The sequence below is a fragment of the Amblyraja radiata genome, chromosome 27 (genome assembly GCF_010909765.2).
Source record: "Amblyraja radiata isolate CabotCenter1 chromosome 27, sAmbRad1.1.pri, whole genome shotgun sequence".
NCBI classification, from domain to species: Eukaryota; Metazoa; Chordata; class Chondrichthyes; order Rajiformes; family Rajidae; genus Amblyraja; species Amblyraja radiata.
In genome coordinates, this window is record NC_045982.1 from 20,343,347 (window position 1) to 20,364,337 (window position 20,991).

Sequence of the window (20,991 nt, forward strand, 5' to 3'; positions counted from 1 at the left end):
CTGTTTCCACGCTGTATGACTCTATGACTCTATGACTCTAACTAGTGTTGGCTCCATTTGTGCCTCTGGAGGTGCGATGATAATGCTAACCACACCAATATTCCTGCTGCTCGCCTGGCATTGTGTTTCTTGCACAGCTTTATAGGCATACACATTTGGTTTGTGATGCTGGAGAAAACTCAAAGACCTGTTAATGCATGGTATTAAAGGTACGCGTTATATTTTGTCAATATGACAGAGCATTTAAAACGGTATAGAGCAGGATAGTGCATGTATTATTCATGAACATTAGAGACAGGCACAGGAGCAAGTCATGTAGCCTCTCAAGATTGCTCAGCATTCAATAATATCATGGTTGATCTGATCCAAAATATCACATCATAATGATTTTGAGATTAATTTAGGACATTTTTAAATGTTTTGGTTAAATTCAACCGGATTTTGCTTCTCAATGCTGTTTTGAAAAATCAGATTTCGTCTTCTCTTAGACATGCTTATCTCTTCTTTCTTGATGGTTTTTTTACAACCTTGAAAGCATCGTTTAAAAACTAAATAAAATATTTCAGAAAGGTTGAGGATAATACAAAGACCCGACCCTCCGACCATGAAGTACGTGAAGACCCTTTTCTCAGTTGGCTTGGCAATGAAACAATCAACTATATTTGGGCAAGGGAACATGGAACACTTGACGAGACGAGGCAAATAAAATTGATGATAAATGCTGTGAAGAACATACAAAAAACCAGCTTCAAACCCGGTTTTAAATAAGAGACTCATCAAATAAGTCCACCAGAGTCCGCCATGCTTCTTCCCCGTGTTCTTGTACAGTCGGGTGCAATTTTCTCCGTGTTTCATCTTATGTTTTTTCTCCCTTTCTTTCCGATATGCCACGTGCAAGACGACCAGCAGAGAGGGTGTGGTGATACAGATCAGCTGCAGGGCCCATATTCTTATGTGCGACATGGGGAAGTAGTGGTCGTAGCAAGTGTTTGGGCAGCCTGGCTGCAAGGTGTTGCAGACAAAGTCACTCTGTTCATCTCCCCAAACACTTTCTGCCGCTACCACGTAAACCAGGACTCTGAAGATGAAGACTACGGATAGCCAGATCCGTCCAAATCCAGTTGAGTACTTATTCACTCCACTGAGCACACCTTGTAATGTTCCCCAATCCATGGCACTTGCAACGTATTAACCCGTTGACCTGAAATACAAACAATGGAAAACTTGATTGTTCCTTTTCATTTTATTTGATTAACATTGGATCAAGATCTATTAAATATTAAAACTAATCATCAGAACTGGTGTTGCAGCTTCGCCAACACACAAACCAACCTGCCTTCCATTGACTCCATTTATACCTCACACTGCCTCGGCAAGGCCAGCAGCATAATCAAAGACGAGTCACACCCTGGCCACTCCCTTTTCTCCCCTCTCCCATCGCAAAAGGTACAGAAATGTGAAAACGCGCACCTCCAGATTCAGGGGCAGCTTCTTCCCAGCTGTTATCAGGCTACTGAGCTATCCTAGCGCAACCAGAGAGTAGTCCTGAACTATCTACCACATCGGGAACCCTCGGACTATCTTTGATCGGACTTGATTGGCTTTACCTTGCACTAAACATTGAACACTTATCATGTATCTGTACACTATGAAAGGCTCGATTGTAAATATGTATTTTCTTTCCACTGGCTGATTAGCATGCAACAAAAGCTTATTGCTGTACCTCGATACATGTGACACTAAACTAAAACTGAAACTGAAACCTTAAAACAGAGAGAGAGCTATTTTAATTAAACTTCTGTGGTTAAAATATGCTGGTGTGTTCAGATTGTTCCTCATTTTATAGCGTGCAAATGACAATGGAAAGTTTCAACAGGGAATATGTCACAGATGGCAGATAGGAACAGATATTCGTTGCAAAAGTTCCCTCAATTTCCTCTCAAAGTTCCTGCACTTATGAAATTTGTTTTTCAGTCCAATCCAAACCAATGAATTAAAAATCTGCTCCTCTGTCCCAAGGGGAACAAGGTACTGCCACAAGAGCTTTATTTAACATCTGTTGAGTGGTTAACAATAAAAGGAACCAGAGTACAGGTTTTGGATGTGAAGATATCTAATAATCAGCAGTTTTGGTGATAGTTTCCCTTTAGTTTCCCTCTCCACTGACTCTCGGTCTGGTGAAGCCAGAAACGCCAATTATTCCTTTTCTCCAAAGATGCTGTCTGACCTGCTGAGTTCCTCCAGCTTTTTGTCTAGTTTTGGTGATAGGTTGAGTTGGAGCTCAGAACAAACATAAGTATCTTTGATCAACTTTGCTGGCTTTGATTTGTTCTTCTCATACCTTTTATTAATTTGTTCTTTGTACCTTTTCATCCCTCTAGTTTCATTCTTCCCTGACTCTCAGGCTGAAGAAGGGTCTCGACCTGAAACATCACCTATTATTTTTCTCCAGAGATGCTGTCTGACCCGTTGAGTTACTCCAGCATATCGTGTCTATCTTAAGTGTAAAGCAGCCTCTGCAGTTCCTTCCTAAACACAATTATTCTATGGCCAAAAGCTCTTGAAGTGTCACACTCGGTAATTTGAGACACTTGACTGTACACTGAGGCAAGCTGTACAGCATTCACGCATCCATCCACACATCCCCTATTGTCAGTCTTTAAACCAAGTGTTGCATATGACAGAGTTTAACACTTCTGACCACAACAACCAGAGGGAATGAGAGTAGCTTGCACTATCAAATGATAACCAATGACCTGAATCAGAGGACATCTAAGAGACCGAACATGTGCAGACGGTTTGTTCATTAAGCACCTAATCTCCTGGAACATACTGTAAATGCTGTGGGGATCCCCAGAATCAGCTAACATGACTTGTTTGTGCAGCATTTCATTACAACACTGAATTAAAATATCTCGTTGGAGATGACCATGACCAAAAATCATGGACAAGCCTGAACAATCTCTGGAATAGCGTGTGGCCATATCAAAAGAACACATCATAAAATGAACATCTTTAGCTGGCTTCTGTATAGTTGCTGTATCTGATTGAAAGATGGATTAATTCCAGGTGCTAGATCGAATGTGCACATTGTGTGATAATGTCTAAAAATGGTTCATAGATTTGAAAGTTGCTGTGTGATACCGTTTGAAAGAAAGAGAGCTATGCCTTTTAGGCTGTCAAACTCTGAAACTCCCTCTAATCAAAACCCGATTTAACCAAAAATTTCCAAACTATAACTAGAGCGGCACAGTTGCACACTGGTAGAGTTGCTGCTTTACAGCACTTGCAGAACCGGTGTCCCGGGTTCAATCCTGACTACGGGTGCAGTCTGTACGGAATTTGTATGTTCTCCCTGAGACTGCGTGGGTTTTCTCCAAGGTCTTCGGTTTCCTCCCACACTCTAAAGACGTACACGTATGCAGGTAAATTGGCTTTGCATAAGTGTAAATTGGTGATAGTGTGTGTAGGATAGTGCTAATGTGCGGGGATCGCTGGTGAATGCGGACCTGGTGGGCCGAAGAGCCTGTTTCCGCACTGTATCTTTATAACTAAAAAGTAAAACTCAACTACAAATGATAGCGTTTTGTTGGGCAAAAAACATTGAGATGAACTGAACGAAGGTGAATAGACACATACAGCTGAACTACAATGTAATTGGATGGCGGAACCAGTTCCAGCAATTGAAAGCAATTTATTTCTGATCCTATGTTGTTAGATGAAATTAGCAAAAAGAGAAATCAAATATGTTGTGATATTGATTGTGAACAGAGCTGGCTATATATGACTAGTAACTAGAATGAAGTATTCCTTCAGTTACTACACCGCTTTTCCTACTTTGGTATTGGTGTGCATTCTAGCCTACCCCTGCCCGACAGCCACTGTACCTAAAGATCGGCATTGGTGAGGTGCTGCAGTCCACTGATGCTTCGCAAAATGTTGGAAGGACTTAGCTTATGTTTTCTCTTGCCAGCTTTCTCAATCACACTCAAGCTATATTCCATTCCACTTTAAATTTAATTTGCTCCAGACCAAATTATACTACTGTTTTCCTCAATCGTTTGTGTTTTCTTGCCACTTAGACTTTATGGCTACATAACATGGCAGTTGTAATAATATTATCATCTCTGCAGCTCTCACCCTCACCACAGCTGCTGTAGTACACCAAATACAATCGATACAATCGCTCAGAGTACACATATTTGTTTTGTTTAGTTTAGTGATAGTTTACAGATACAGCATGGAAACAGGCCCTTTGGTCCACCGAATCCACACTTCATTATTCACCCGTTCACAATAGTTTTATGTTATCACCCTTTCTCATCCACCCCCGACACATTACGGACAATTTACGGAGGCCAATTAGCCTACAAACTCGCACGTATTTGGGATGTGGGAGGAAACCGAAGCACCTGGAGGAATTCCAGGTGGTCACAGTGAGAACGTGCAAACTCCACACAGAGAACACCCGAGTTCAGGATCAAATCTGGTTCACTGGCACCGTGAGGCACAGCTGTGCACTGTGCAACCCTATGGCAGGAAAATTAATTCTCTTTGGCCGTAGAGTTTAACATCGTCGTTGCCTGTCTACTATCACTCTGTTGATGGCACTCTTGGCTCGATATGAAAAGCTTCTGGATTTAGACTTTAGACTTAAGAGATATCGCGTGGAAACAGGCCCTTTGGCACACCGAGTCCCCACCGACCAGCGATCTCCCTGTATACTAGCACTATCCTACACACTGGGAACAATTTTACAATTATACCTAAGCCAATTAACCTACAAACCTGTATGTCTTTGGAGTTTGGGAGGAAACCGGAGCACCAGGAGAAAACCTGCGGTCACAGGGAGAATGTACAGATTCCGTACAGACAGCACCTGTAGTCAGGATCAAACCCAGGTCTCCGGTGTTGTAATGTAGTAATGAATCCACTGTGCCAGCCTGCCACTGATTTAAATCCTATTCCAACAATTTATGCACAAATTTAGTTTAGTTTAGAGATACAGCGCGGAAACAGGCCCTTCGGACCACCGGGTTGGCACCGACCAGCGATCCCCGCACATTAACACTACACCCACTAGGGACAATTTTTTACAGTTACCAAGCCAATTAACCTACAAACCTGCATGTCTTTGGCGTGTGGGAGGAAACCGAAGATCTCGGAGAAAACCCACCCAGGTCACGGGGAGAACATACAGACTCCGTACAGACAGTACCCATAGTCGGGGTTGAACCCCGGTCTCCGTCGCTGCATTCGCTGTAAGGCAGCAACTCTACCGTTGCGCCACTGTGCCGCCCTGAAATATTTCAGCTGACAGTGTACTAACATGGGAGTAATGCAGACGCACTTTCATAATAATTCCATAATAAGCCAAGACCGATACAAATACCAATTCTATTTCCTAAATTCAGGAGAAATGGTGATCTTATCAAATTTTAAATGTGAAAATGGTAAATCAGGTCCTTCCCAATTAAAGCAGAGAATCGCTGATTGAGGGAAGAGAAGACAAACCAATAAGGAAATGTATTAAAAACTTTCAATAACGTCTCCATAATAGATAATAAATAAATAACAATTTATTTATTATTACGAAATATTACAAATGTGGATAAAGAGAAAAATGTTCTTTCAAGGTGTTAAACACAGATACTTTTCTGGTTCAACTAATAAATTAAATTCCAGACACAAATATAAATTACTCTCACAACTGATTCCTTACTCACTGGAGCCCATTCACTATCTGTCTGCTTTAAAGTAAGGTCAGTAAAGGTTTATAAGCGAGCAGTTTTGAATCACTAAAACAGAGTACTCAGGTTTAAGTAGCTTGCTATTTCAGCTTATTTACAAAATGGAGCCATTATACAATAGAACAATCATCGGCATGCATAACATGCCCTTCATCTCGCAGTCAATATCTCCTTCAGCTTCCAGAGATGGCCCCAATGAGGTACCTAACTGAAAATTACAAGACAACTAAAGGGAATTGCCTGCAGAATAAATCACCTCACATTTCACATATATTCCTGTCGAATTTTTTTCAAGTGGAAAATTAAAAAAAAAAGGTAAATGTTATAAATTAATGATTCACTTACAAAATAATTGTTTGCTGCCAAGAGGAGACTGAAGTTTAATTGAAAATCTCCTCCAAATTTTAGCTTCTTCAGCATGGCTTTAGTACTACAACACAACTCACCGGGCAGACTGGTTTTAGAGATGAATGCTCGGATATTTTTAAAATACCAGTCGGACTCTGTAGGACCAGTAAAACATTAACCTTCCGTTTGCCAGTTGCTAATTTTGTGTGGGGACGTTACCTATTGAAGAGTTCAGAAGAATTTATAACAGCTGAACTTGAAAAGCAGAATCATCCCATTTTATTTGCCCCGACCATCTGATGAAGCTTGAAGTACACGGACGTTAGGGCAATCGAGAGAACCTTACCAGACAATGTAGAAGCTACAGGTTTCCAATTCCACAGCCTTGCACCAACACCGAATTAAATTGGTTGAAATCCTAACATATTCCCGTTTTCTTTGCTGTCTGTGGATCTCCTGGCTGGCTTTCAGTTTTATTCATGTTACCACCAGCACAATTATTGGGTGGGTCTTAATGTTTTTTTTCGGGTTGGGCTTGGACAGAGAATGGAGGATGTTTCCTACCGTATGACGTAGATGTGACATGTCGTCATTTGCATGAAATTTCTTCCTGGTATTTGCAATTTACAACAATTGGAAGAGATTGTGTGTTTTTTTGGAAGCCTGCCAGACCCACTTTAGTTCTTTCTTTGCTACATATTACATAAATGAACATTTAAAGCTGCTGACTGTGGGATTAGCTTGTAAACATTTCATTTAAGGGGCAGTTTAACAATCCAGCAGTCTAAGTGCTTCATGTCTAATGAGCTGTGGTTTCAAACACACCCTGTTCAATTATAATGCGTTCCAATGTTTGACAAAGTTCACCGTACCTGTCCAGAAATGTGGCAGAACCACTTTCAGAAAGAGGCTCCCTCTTCGTGTCAGTTTGCTAGTTTTAATTCCTGTACCTGCCATTTCTTTGGGATAAGCTTCTTGTACTATCACCCCTCAGTTTTCAGTTTGACTATTGAAATTAAGACGAAAACAAGGTGATATTCCCCCCATAATATCTCCTCTCTAAACTTTAAATTAAAATCAGCAAATGAAGAGACATAGGTTTGGGCATGCGGCATTTATTTATGTGTTGGATCTCTGCCCTTTGATCTAGACTGTCAAAATCATTTAGATTTGCTGCAAGCAACAGATAAGGAGTCGCCATGTGCCGTAAAATTTTAAGGACATTTGTTGATTTTTTAAAAGTTTCAATCAAATGCAACAATAGCGAATCAAATGCAACAAATGCAACAATATTTCAAAACTATACACTTCCCCGTCAAAGAGCACAACGAAGCCTTGCTGGCAATCATATCTTGTCACATGAATTAAAAGAAGTTTAACTTTAGAGACTTTAAGGGTGCCTCAAATTGTACTTTCAGAAGTTGTATTAAGAGGGCTATCAGATCCCTCCCTTTTCATCTGTGCATTAATTGCCTCATATTGTGTTTTGTATTGAATTCTGTCTTTACTTTGTGTACTAGTCATGTCTATTTCATTCCCCTTACATGTTTTTCCTCTACCTGCTAAATGTTTGTAAGGTGTCCTTGAGACTCTTGAAAGGCGCCCATAAATAAAATTTATTATTATTATTATTATCATATACCAAGACAATTTTTCATTCTTAGCCGCTGAGCATTAGCATACAGTTATAATATAAATAATTCACCTAGAGTATGAAATTGTCCGTCAGACCTTACAGAAGTTCATTGTTGTCCGCCGGCTCTTGTTCGCAGAGTTCTTGAGAAACTAAAATCATCTCTTGCCGGTTTCCTGAACAACTGACAGAAGCAGGAAACACAAAATAAATTCTTTAAATATGATGGGCTCAGTAGGAATAATTTCTCCTCTGAGTCAGAAGATTAAGTATGCAATGCCAGTCCAATGGTTTGAGTCCATAATCTAGATTCACATTTCAGTGGGAAATTATTCAGTGGGAAACCGGAATTATCAGATGAATGTATGCTGTAAACTGAGAACTTTTCCTTCCTTTATGCTCAGAGGGAAATAAATTACGGATCTACCGAGAGTAGATTTTAGCAGAAATCTCCGTGTGCCCCGAATAACATTCACATTCTCTTCCCATCCCCTTGCCCCTCAGTGGTGCACCTGGTAGAGCCACTGCTTCACAGCACCAGTTGTCCGGGTTTGATCCTGACCTCAGGTGCCTACCTGTGCCATATGGGTTTTGTTTGGGTGCTCCTTTAAAACCCACATACCAAATATGTGCAACTTGTTTGGTTAATTGCCCACTGGTATGGCGGTCAGTTGATGGGAACGTGAGAGTGGGATGAAAAATTAGATTAATGTAGGCTTGATATAAATGGTTAACTCAAACGCGATGGGACGAAGGGCCTGTTTCCTTGCTGCATTTCTCCTTAACACCAGGAGAAAAAGAACAACCAACCGCTGACCATTTTGCCTTTGAGAAACTTGCAGTCTATAAATTGAGGGCCACAAATTTTTGTTCTCCAAAAAAGTATTTGATATGCTGCCAAAAATTTCTGGGTTGTTTTAAGATTGTGAAACATACCATACACAGTGGTCTAGTGGTCGAGTTGCTGCCTTACTGCGCCAGAGACTTGGGTTCAATTCTGACAACGGGTGCTGTCTGTATGGAGTTTGTACGTCCTCCCTGTGACTGGCATGGGTTTTCCTCCCACACTCCAAAGACGTACGGATTTGTAGGATAATTGGCTTGGTATAATTGTAAGTTGTCTCTAGTGTGTGTACGTTATTGTAAGTATGCAGGGGTCGCCGTGGACTCGGTGGGCCAAAGGGCCTGTTTCCGCACTGTATCTCCAAAACTCAAAACAAAAAAACGTTGAATTCCCAGCTGCAAGGATTGCATTCATCCAGCTGGTGGTGCTGTATGGTGTGGTACCTTCTAAGATCGCCATCCTATCCACAGCCACTCAAGCATATTGGACGTGAAGTAGTTTCCTCTTCCAAGAGACCGGTCTCATAACTGCATCGCAAGAATAATTGGGCAGAATGGTTTGCAGCTGAGTTAGAGGGCTACTATCTGGCTCAGTAAATGTAATCAGCATCATCATGCTCCACAATTCTTCAGTGAACATTATCATCACTGTTGGTATGGAAGGAGCCTGAATTGAATTGAATTGAATTGAATTGAATTGAATTGAATTCCTTTATTGTCATTCAGACCTTACGGTCTGAACTAAATTTCGTGCCTGCAGTCATACATACAATAATACAATAATAAACAACACTAAACACAAATTAACATCCACCACAGTGAGTCCTCCAAGCACCTCCTCAATGTGGTGGAGGCAAAAATCTTAGGGCTGCAGTCTCTTCCCTCCTCTTCTCCCTCTGCGCTGAGGCGATTCCCCACCGGGCGATAGCACAAACAATCCCGCGGCTCACCGAACCCCGCAAACGGGCCGGCTCAAACAGCCCGGGGTGGTCGAAGCTGCCGCCCTCCAGTCCAGCGGACGCAGCCGCTGGCCCGCGGCTGAACCAAGGACTCAGGTCATAGCCACCAGAACGCCGTCCCAGCCACCCGAGCACCGTTCCAGCCCCGAGCCGGATCGCCCTCACGTGAGTGCCGTTCCTCCCTCGAGCTGGGCCACTCCGACGGGAGTGCCGTTCCTCCCTCGAGCTGGGCCGCTCCGACGGGAGCGCCATTCCACCTCGGGCTGGGCCGCTCCGACGGGAGCGCTATTCCACCCTCAAGCAGGGCCGCTCCGACGGGAGTGCCGTTCCTCCCTCGAGCTGGGCCGCTCCGACGGGAGCGCCATTCCACCCTCGGGATGGGCCGCTCCGACGGGAGCGCCACAGCCCCTCACGGGAGAGTCTCAGCCCCTCGCCAGGCCGCCCTCACGGGAGCGTCACAGCCCCTCGCGGGAGCGCCGTTCCAGCCCCGAGCTGGGCCGCCCTCACGGGAGCGAGCCCAGGGTGAGTCCTGACTGGCTGCCTCCAGAGTCTCGAGGTCGCCAGCTCCGCCATTAGGCCTCAGCGCAGACGGAGGCAGAGAAGGGAGATACGACAAAAAAGTCGCATTCCCCCGAAGGGAGAGACAGCAAGCCCCGTTTCAACCCCCCCCCCCCCCCACATAAACACAACCTAAAAATCAAAAACTTAACTAAGCAAAACGAAAAAAAACAACACAAAAAAGTAAAGACAAACGGACTGCAGGCGAGCCGCAGCCGTTCACCAGCGCCGCCACTTCCGGAATTAAGTTTTCAGTTTAGTTTAGATTAGTTTAGTTTAGAGATACAGCGCGGAAACAGGCTCTTTGGCCCACCGAGTCCGCACCGACCAGCAGTCACTGCACATTAACACTATCCTTCACATGCTAGGGACACTTTGCACTTATACCAAGCCAACTAACCTACAAACCTACATGTCTTTGGAATGTGGGAAGAAACCGAAGAAGAAAAAAATGGCAGATGGAGTTTAACCCAAACAAGTATGAGATGTTGCACTTTGGGAGGTCAAATTTAAGAGGAAAGAATGGACAATTGGCAGGTTCCTGAGGAGAATTGATTTACACAAGAATCTTGGGGTGCAAGTCCATGTTTCATGAAGGTGGCAGCACAAGTAGAGAGAATGGTAAAGAAGGCTTAGGTCATGCTCACCTTCATTGGTTTGGACATTGAATATAGTAATCAGGAAGTCGTGTTTACCCATATAACACCTTGGTTGGGTCACTGTTGGAGTGTTGTGTGCAGTTCTGGTCACCCCATTAAAGGAAAAATATGGACGCTTTTGGAAAAGGTTGCAGAAAATGTCACCTGGAGTAGAGGTTATTAGATAAAAGGAGAGGATGAACAAACTTGGATTGTTTTTGTTGGCGTATTAAAGGCACAGACAGAATAGCTAGAGTATTTTTCCCAGAGTGAAAATTGTCAAATGCTAGAGGGCATCGTTTTCAGGTGAGAGGGAATAAATTTAAAGGGAATTTATAAGGCATGTGTTGTTTATACTGGCAGTGATAAAGTAGATAAAGTAGATGCAGTGCCAGAGGAGGTAATGGGAACAGATACAATAGCAATGTTTAAGAGGAGTTTACACAGGCAGGTGACCAGGCAGGGACTGGGCGGCTATAGACTATGCAGGGAAAATAGGATTCATTTAGTTTTACATCATAGTTTGCACAGACATAATGGTCCACTGGACCTGTTCCTGCATTGCCCTGTTCTATGTCTTATCTTCCAGGATAGCTTCAGAGGAATGGATCCAACCTGGGCACCTGGAGTTGTGAGGCAAGAGTTGCTGTATCATCATGCCAACTCTTCAGTGTAGGGTACCCACTGAGAGATCTTTTTGCCTTCAGGGATTCCAAACCTCTTCAGTGGAAGAACCCCAAAGATCTGAAACTACTTTTAATGTTGAGTCCGTGGTGTAGGTTGACACTTCCACTGAGAAAGGAGGAGGGCTGCAGTGTGAAAGCAGATGCCTTTGAGATGTGAAGATTAAATTAGACATCCCTCTGTCTTCAAGATGGAGGTAAAGGAATACATGGTTCTAGCAAGGCATTAGTTCAAGTAGTGTTTTACATCATGAGAAATGCCATAAGCAGTGAATAGAATAAAGGTCCAGTGAGTACTGAGACAGGGCTAGTTATTGCCTGAGCAAGGAGACGTGACTTAATCACAAGTTATAGGAGTAGAATTAGGCCATTTGGCCCATCGAGTCTACTCTGCCATTCAATCATGGCTGATTTCTGACTCCTAATCCCATTTTCCTGTCTTCTCCCCATAACCCTTGACACCCGGTCGAATCAGGAATTTTTCTATCTCTGTCTTAAAAATATGCACTGACTTGAGCTTGACAGCCCTCTGTGGCAATGAGTTCCAAATAATGAACTATCCTCTGACTAAAGAAGTTCCTCCTCACCTCCTTTCCAAAAGAGTGCCCTTTAATTCTGAGGCTTTGACTTCTGGTTCTAAACTCTCCCACCAGTGGAAACATTCTTTCCACATCCACTCTATCTATGACTTTCCATGAGGTCCCTCCTCCACCTTCTAAACTCCAGCGAGTAGAGGCCCAGTGCTGTCAAATGCTCGTCATATGCTAACCCACTCATTCCTGGAATCATTCTTGTAAACCTCCTCTGGACACTCTCCAGAGCCAGCACATCCTTCCTCAGATATAGAAACATAGAAACATAGAAAATAGGTGCAGGAGTAGGCCATTCGGCCCTTCTAGCCTGCACCACCATTCAATACGATCATGGCTGATCATCCAACTCAGTATCCTATACCTGCCTTCTCTCCATACCCCCTGATCCCTTTAGCCACAAGGGTCACATCTAACTCCCTCTTAAATATAGCCAATGAACTGGCCTCAACTACCTTCTGTGGCAGAGAGTTCCAGAGATTCACCACTCTCTGTGTGAAAAATGTTTTTCTCATCTCGGTCCTAAAGGATTTCCCCTTTATCCTTAAACTGTGACCCCTTGTCCTGGACTTCCCCAACATCGTGAACAATCTTCCTGCATCTAGCCTGTCCAACCTCTTAAGAATTTTGTAAGTTTCTATAAGATCCCCCCTCAATCTTCTAAATTCTGGCGAGTACAAGCCGAGTCAATCCAGTCTTTCTTTATTTGAAAGTCCTGACATCCCAGGAATCAGTCTGGTGAACCTTCTCTGTTCTCCCTCTATGGCAAGAATGTCTTTTCTCAGATTTGGAGAACAAAACTGTACGCAATACTCCAGGTGTGGTCTCACCAAGACCCTGTACAGCTGCAGTAGAACCTCCCTGCTCCTATACTCAGGGGTCCTATACATATGGGGCCCAATTTTGCTTGCATTACTCAAAATGTGGCCTGACTACCGCAGACTACCAAAACGACATTGTCACGGTGACTGAACAGTCTTTTTGAGTTATACTGATTGGGAAACATGTGTAATTATGCAAACAGTAAATAACTCAGTTCTTCTTATCAGGCCACAGGATCGTTCACATATGATTGAGCAAGTAGAACGTTCTTTGTTCAACTTTCCAGATCTTATGAAACAGGAGACAATTCAAAAATAATTGGTTGGAGGCACACAGGTCATTAAAGGTGATACAACAATAGAGAGCTTTACTAGTTTGTCTACTGTGCTTCCATGCAATCTCCAATATAAACGTAGGTTAGAGGCTTGGCTGTCCCACACATAGTTTCCAATCTTTTGCTTCAGCCCTGTGTTCCCCTAGCCGTAATTATGAAGAATGATGAATAGTCAATCAGAGCTGAGCGCTGTAATTCCAAGTGGTTTTCATCTTAATCGCTAAAATGAGTTAAATTAGTAAAATAAAATGTAGTTGCAAAAACATTTGTCACTGTTGGTGTTGCGTACTTCCTGGAACAATAGCCGACATGGAGTAAGTAATGTAACAGTGGTTTACTGATTACCTTCGAACTTTAAACATCAATTTAGAAACATATAAAATTATAAATTATAAAAGGACTGGACAAGCTAGATGCAGGAAAAATGTTCCCAATGTTGGGCGAATCCAGAACCAGGGGCCACAGTCTTAGGGTAAAGGGGAGGTCATTTAGGACTGAGGTGAGAAAAAACGTTTTCACCCAGAGAGTTGTGAATTTATGGAATTCCCTGCCACAGAGGGCCGTGGAGGCCAAGTCACTGGATGGATTTAAGAGAGTTAGATAGAGCTCTAGGGGCTAGTGTAGTCAAGGGATATGGGGAGAAGGCAGGCACGGGTTATTGATAGGGGACGATCAGCCATGATCACAATGAATGGCGGTGCTGGCTTGAAGGGCCGAATGGCCTCCTCCTGCACCTATTTTCTATATTTCTATGTTTCATCACCATAACCTACACAAATTACCCTCACAGGCACTGGGTTTGTCTCTTGTATGGTTTTTTTGCTTTGCTGGGGATATTTGGACAAGTCTAGACAAGATGATCCGGTCCGCAGCACCGAGAGTGCAGGCTGGCCTGTTGGACCTGCTCATCCATATTCAGAAATATATTATATTTCAACTTCTCTCTTCAAAGTGAACACTGCCAAAATTTCTTCCCAGATCATTTACCATCAAGATTCAAATACTGATTTTCTCAAATACTGGCCTTCTCGAGGACCACTTTCTTCTCGTTATGGTGATGCTTCCAGGGAATGTCCAAACAGCATTAATACTGATCTCAGATTACTTCACCTTCAAGGGTACCTACTTTATTGGTTTAGAGATATGGTGTGAAAACAGGCCCTTCGACCCACCGAGTCCTCATCGACCAGCGATCACTCGCTGGTCGCCGAGGACTCGGTGGGCCGAAGGGCCTGTTTTCACACCATATCTCCAAACCAATAAAGTGCACTAGCACTACACTAGGGACAATTTATAATTTTTACCAACGCCAATTCACCTACAAACCCGCACGTCTTTAGATTGTGGGAGGAAACTGGAGCGCCTGGAGAAAACCCACAAGGCCACAGGGTGAACGTACACACTCTGTAGAGACTGCACCCTTACTCAGGATCGACCCAGGTCTCTGGCACTGTAAGGCAGCAACTCTACCGCTGCACCACCCTGTGCCCAATCAAACTCTTTCCCTTGGGCAATATCACAGCTATTAGTAGCTTTCTCATGCATGGAAATTGGACATTCAGTCTGATTAGGGCTAGTATATGGGTTCAGGTCTGGTGGCACCTCCCAACCAGAGGAAAGAATGTTTTTCTTTCCTGGATCCGTGGAGGTCCGCCGTGAGGGAGGGGGAAGAACAATGGACAATGGGGAGGGAGGGAGGGGGTGATGGAGAAAGAGCAAAGGACAATGTAGGACCCGACGTGGGGGAACCACTGTGGGGGGGGGGGGAGAACAAAATGAGGAACCGATGTGCTTTGTAACTTTGTCAGCGCAGTAGATGGCCGCTGTTTGTATACATCGGGTATACAAGCAAATAATTTTACTGTGCCTTGTCACATGACAATAAAGTATTCCATTCCATTCCATTAAACCTCGGCCTGCGTGTTTCACCGTGGGCAGCTGCGTGACGCATATGCAGCAGCCATGTAATTCATCTGCATATCCGTGAGAAGTGGGCCTGCGCTTTTCAATGAGATCTCTCCAAGACCACTTAGGTTGGCATGAGGATAAGGGAGAATGGTAGGGACAGGCTTTGGCTTGGATCGTGGTAAATGGAGCAGAAAGCAAGGGTGGGAGAGGATAATTGTGGAGATATTTCTTCTGGAGTTGATACCACAGACTATTGAATGGATGTGATGGAGACCTGTGCTTATGGGTGATCTCAAGCTCCTGTGATCAGGAGCATCGCAGGACCATGGATTGATAGATTGGTGTGCTACATTTACCAGCTTACAGATTCCTCAATGTTTACAAAGGGCTGCCAGCTCTATTTTTGTACTGTATATAACAAAAATATTGGAAGATGCTATTTTGCACAGACAAAAAATGTCCTGGATGTGTGCGTGTGCGTGTGCGTGTGTGTGTGTGGTTTGTGTGGCATAGGGTTGTTACTTGTGTACATTATCTCATTTTATAGTAAGTTATTTACAAAGATTGTATGTCCTCTTGGAGACACAAGCATCTGCAGATGCTGGAATCTTGAGTAAAATACAAAGTGCTGGAGTAACTCAGCAGGTCAAGGAGCATCTGTGGAAGGAATGAATAGGCAATGTTTCAGTTCAAGACCCTTCTTCAGACTTACTCACAACATTGCCTATCCATTTCCTCCACAGATGTTGCCTGATTTGCTGAGTTACTCCAGCACGTTGTGCTTCGTCTTAATTTGTGTTTACAAAGAATATAAAAAAGTACACAGAAAAGTCTGAAGAAGGGTCTCAACCTGAAACGTCACCTATTCCATCTCTCCAGAGATGCTGCCAGTCCTGCTGAGTTACTCCAACATTTTGTGTCTACCATAGATAAGTATACCTCAGCAAACAGGCCTTTCAGCCCAAAATATCTGTGGCAAACATGACGCCAAGCTAAACTAATCTCTGAAACCAAACCAAACCCATCCGTTCCCTGCAGATCTGTGTGCCTATCAAAAAGCTTATTAAATACCACCATTGGACCTGCCTCCTCCACCACCACCCCTCACAGCAAGTTCCGGGCATCAGTGGATCCTCGACTTCCTGACCAACAGACCCCAATCTGTGCAGATCATCCTCTACGATAATCCTCAACACTGGTGCTCCACAATTGGGTTCTCAGCCCCCTTCTTTATTCCTTGGACACCCACGACTGTGCAACCATGCACAAATCTAATACAGTTTTTAAATTTGCAGATGACACCTCCATTGTGGGCCGGATATCAAATTATAATGAGGTGGAGTGCAGGAAGGAGAACCTCGTGTCCTGGTGTCAAGACAATAACCTTTCTCTCAACGTCAGTAAGGCAAAGAGGATAGTGATTGACTTCAGGAATCAAAGCGGTACACATACCCCAGTTTGCATTGACGGCACTGAAGTAGAGATGGTTGAAAACTTCAAATTCCTAGGAGTCAATATCACCAGCAACTTCTCCTGGATCACCCATATTGTAGAAATGACCAAGAAAGCATACCAACGCCTCTACTTCCTTAGAAGGCTAAGGAAGTTTGGCATGTCCCCAACAATTCTCACCAATTTCTACAGCAGCACCATAGAAAGCTTTATATTGGGATGTATCCAGCTTGGTTTGGGAACAGCTCCATTCAAGGCCGTAAGAAATGTGAATTGCAGCTAATTGTGGACGCAGCCCAGACCATCACACAAACCAACCTCCCTTCTATTGACTCCACATATACCTCATGATGCCTCAGCAAAGCCAACAACATAATCAAGGACGAGTCGTACCTTGGCCACTCCTTATCCCCTCTCCCATCGGGCAAAAGATATAGAAGTGTGAAAACGCACACCTTCAGATTCAGGGACATTTTCTTCCCAGCTGTTATCAGGCAACTGAACCATTCTACCACAACAGGAGATCAGTCCTGAACTACTATCTACCTCATTGGTGACCCTTGGACTATCTTTGATTGGACTTTACTGGCTTTACCTTGCACTAAATGTTATTCCCTTATCACATATCTATACCTGCAAATGGCCAATTGTAATCATGTATCGTCTTTTCCGTTGACTGGTTAGCATGCAACAAAAGCTTTTCAGTGTACCTCGGCACATGACAATAAAGTTAACTAAACTAAACTGAACCTACTCTGTGTAAAATACTTGCCCTGCACATCTTCTTTAACTTTCTTTTTTTAGTTTAATAACTTTATTTTGGTTTTCAAGTTATAAACACAAATTTACACAGAACACCAACAAACATTACAGAAGAGTACAAAACCTATATACCCCCCTCCCCATCCTCAAGGCTCAAAAAAGAGAAAGAGAAAAAAAAGGCAGAGTCTTTGTGTTCAAATGTCACATGTTAACAACAGCAACATACAAATATAAATAGATGATTATGACTGTGTAGACAATATTTTCAGTTGAAGGAAAAATCTTTAATAAAATCTATAAAAGAGTTCCAGGTCAGAGCGAAGTTTCTGCGGGCCTTGCACCGTTTATACCTGATCTTTTCCAAGGGTAAAAAGGAGAGCACCTCCTTTAACCACTGCAAAAAAAGATGGAGCTTTTTTTGAATTCCAGTTGAAAAGAATAAGCCTGCGAGCAAGCAATGATGCAAATGCTAAAGCATTTGCTTGTAAATTTGTAAGCTTACAATTTGGGGGCGGTATTCCAAAGATAGCTGTGTGCAAGTCAGGATTTATAGAGGGAGTACAGAGAAGGTTCACCAGACTGATTCCTGGGATGTCAGGACTTTCATATGAAGAAAGACTGGATTGACTCGGTTTGTACTCGCTAGAATTTAGAAGATTGAGGGGGGATATTATAGAAACGTACAAAATTCTTAAGGGGTTGGACCGGCTAGATGCAGGAAGATTGTTCCCGATGTTGGGGAAGTCCAGAACACTGGGTCACAGTTTAAGGACAAGGGGGAAATCTTTTAGGACCGAGATGAGGAAAACATTTTTAACACAGAGAGTGGTGAATCTCTGGAATTCTCTGCCACAGAAGGTAGTTGAGGCCAGTTCATTGGCTATATTTAAGAGGGAGTTAGATGTGACCCTTGTGGCTAAAGGGATCAGGGGGTATGGAGAGAAGGCAGGTACAGGAGACTGAGTTGGATGATCAGCCATGATCATATTGAATGGCGGTGCAGGCTCGAAGGGCCGAATGGCCTACTCCTGCACCTATTTTCTATGTTTCTATGTTTCTATAGTCTGTCCGCAGATATGGGAGAATTTTCTCCCTTTCACCTTAAACCTTTGGCCTCTCGTCTTTCCATCCTGGGGAAAAAAAGAAAGTTCTTACAGTCTACCCTGTCTATGCCTCTCATCATTTTTTTATACTTCTATCAGGTTTCCCCTCAACTGACATTCCAGAGAGAAAAATCCAACTCCAACCTCGCCTTAAACTAACTGTCTACTCCATGAATCATTCTGTTAAACCTCTTCTGTATCCTCTTCTAAGCCTCCACATCCTTCCTGTAATGGGGCAACCAGAACCATACGCAATACTTTAAATGTGGCCTAATCAAAGTTCTAAAGAACTGAATTATGACTTCCTGACTCATGCCCCAACCAATGAAGGCAAGCAGACCTTGTAAATTAAATCAGACAAGATCTTTCATGTTGATTAATTTAGGGTTAATTGTTAATTGTGGCAGGAAGAGCTGTTTATTTTCTTGATGGGTGAGACTTCAACAGGAAATCAGCACAAACACTTCAAAGAAAGGTCCTACATTTTAGACAAATGTGTGCCAGAAAACTTCACAACTTGATTAGTACAGGTGTCAGAGGTTATGGGGAGAACGCAGGCGAATAGGGTTAGGAGGGAGAGATAGATCAGCCATAATTGAATGGCGGAGTAGACTCCTATTCCAATGGCAGAGTAGACTCCTAATTCTACTCCTATTCCTTATGTCCTTATGTCATTAAAACTTCAAGATGTGACTTCATAGCATCTCTATTTGTCAGGTTGTTTTGGAATTTTAGGTTCCTTTGCTCCTTCTGTTCTTGTTGACAGAGGACTGATAAAGCATTTTTTGTAGATGACAACAATGCAAATAGTTTTACCCAAGTTTGTAGATGAACCAACACTTCTCGTTGTCAAACTGGATTTTTCAATGCCAACCAAAACATCCTTTAGAGCATAATTTCATTTATTACTTTAGTACCCAGTCAATTGGTAAAGGTTCTACCTCACTATGCCAGAGATCGGTGTTTGCTCCTTATCTTGGGTGCTGTATGTGTGGAGTTTTCAATATTCTCCCTATGACCGTCTGAGTTTCCACTGGATGCTCTGGTTTCCTCCCACATCCCATCAATGTACGGGTTTGTAGGTTAATTGGTCTCTGTAAATTGCCCGTTGAGTGTAAGGAGTGGATGTAAAAGTGGGATAACATAGAGCTAGTGTGACAGGATGATTGATGGTCAGTGTTGGACTCAGTGGGCCTGTTTCCATGCCGTATCTTTCAATTAATCAATTCAATCAAAACCCATACATATTCTTTGTTACTGATTTTAAGGAACATGCCTGGTACAACTGATTGTAATCGCTAGTGGAAAATGACAAGTTGAAACACACTGAAAAGAGTACGTCTTCATGATGTAAGAGGAAGCTGGTTGTAAACATGCCTAAAAATGGCTCAGTTATACTGTACAAAGTTAACTCCACCTGTATATTGCGTACACTGATCACAAAACACTTGGAGAAAGAATGTCAAGGATTTCTCATGCCTGGGAGTGAGCTTAATTGTAATCACGGCGATAAAAAGATTAGCGGGGTTTATGAGACATGAACCTGGCATAGTTTGAACCTACTTTCCACTGGGCAAAAATCCAGAATATTGATTCATTAAGGGAATCATCAGTAGGATAACCATGTAAACCACAGCTCATAATGAGTAATGATGAGTTGCAAGAGGGTGTGTGTGCCATTCATGAATGGTATTCTTGTGAGGTGCTATTGAGAGAATAATAATGTCCCTCTGGTACACATAGTTGCTTATCAGCAAATTTACAGAAGTCTGTGAATCTATCCAATTTACTGTGGATAACCTTTCTCTCCATTGCATTATAATCAGCCTTCTCAGAGTCTATAATCTCAGCATGAGCTTTGTGTTATTTCCCCCCTATGTTCAATCATATTCTAATTGTAATTAGATAAATGCTTGTGTATCATTAGGCTCTAATTAAAGGGCCTGCCCCACTGCGGGGACCTAATCTGTGAGTTTAGAAGAGTTTGCGCTCGACTCAAACTCGCAGCATGGTCGACATGTGGTCCTAGAAGTTCCTATCAGGTCACTGGAACTCTCCTTCATGCTCGAGGGAAATTCCCCGCATACTCGCGGCCTCAGTTTGGTCAAGGAAACATTTTCAGCATGCTGAAAATTTTTCTGTGACTAAAAATTGGTCAGCATGGTTCATTTGAACTCGTAGTGCAGTGGAGTGGGATCGCTATGTAGTTATAGGCAGTTGAGGGCAGCTGTAGGCAATCTCCTTTGCAGACCGGGCATTTTAATTGGCTCAATGGAGTTTTCAGAACCAAGGAAAACCGACCGGTAATGTTAAATGCCCGCTAAACTTTATTAAAAGTTGGTACACAAAATTGCTGGGGAAACTCAGCGGGTGCAGCAGCATCTATGGAGCGAAGGAAATAGGCGACGTTTCGGGCCGAAACCCTTCTTCTTTTATTAAAAGTTGTCTGGCTTCTTAAAAGTGTCTCCCCCCCCTTCTTCCCCCTTCTCTCCCCTTCTCTCCCCTTCTCTCACCTACTCTCACCTTCTCTCCCCTTCTCTCCCCCTCTCTCCCTGAAAGTCGAAGACAGTTGCTGAAAAGTCGCGTTAGAGGGACAGGCCCTTAATCC

General features: G+C 43.1%; 1 protein-coding gene across 2 annotated transcripts; it reads right to left on the reverse strand.

The window, feature by feature from the left end:
- Positions 1-203: 203 nt before the first annotated feature.
- Positions 204-7,916, reverse strand: LOC116988558 (gap junction beta-3 protein-like). 2 transcript variants are annotated; one of them, XM_033045384.1, is made up of 2 exons: positions 7,804-7,916; positions 204-1,201 (listed from the first exon to the last, which is right to left on the reverse strand). In XM_033045384.1, exon 2 carries the CDS (start codon positions 1,171-1,173, stop codon positions 412-414), a length of 762 nt encoding a protein of 253 aa, XP_032901275.1. In that variant the 5' UTR covers positions 1,174-1,201; positions 7,804-7,916; the 3' UTR covers positions 204-411. The 2 variants fall into 2 exon arrangements, with proteins under 2 accessions (XP_032901275.1, XP_032901274.1); XM_033045383.1 differs by lacking the exon at positions 7,804-7,916 and adding an exon at positions 6,445-6,626.
- Positions 7,917-20,991: the final 13,075 nt, after the last annotated feature.

Coding starts and splice junctions, on each gene's coding strand:
- LOC116988558 (XM_033045384.1), bottom strand. CDS start 1,173: ATGGATTGGGGAACATTACAAGGTGTGCTCAGTGGAGTGAATAAGTAC.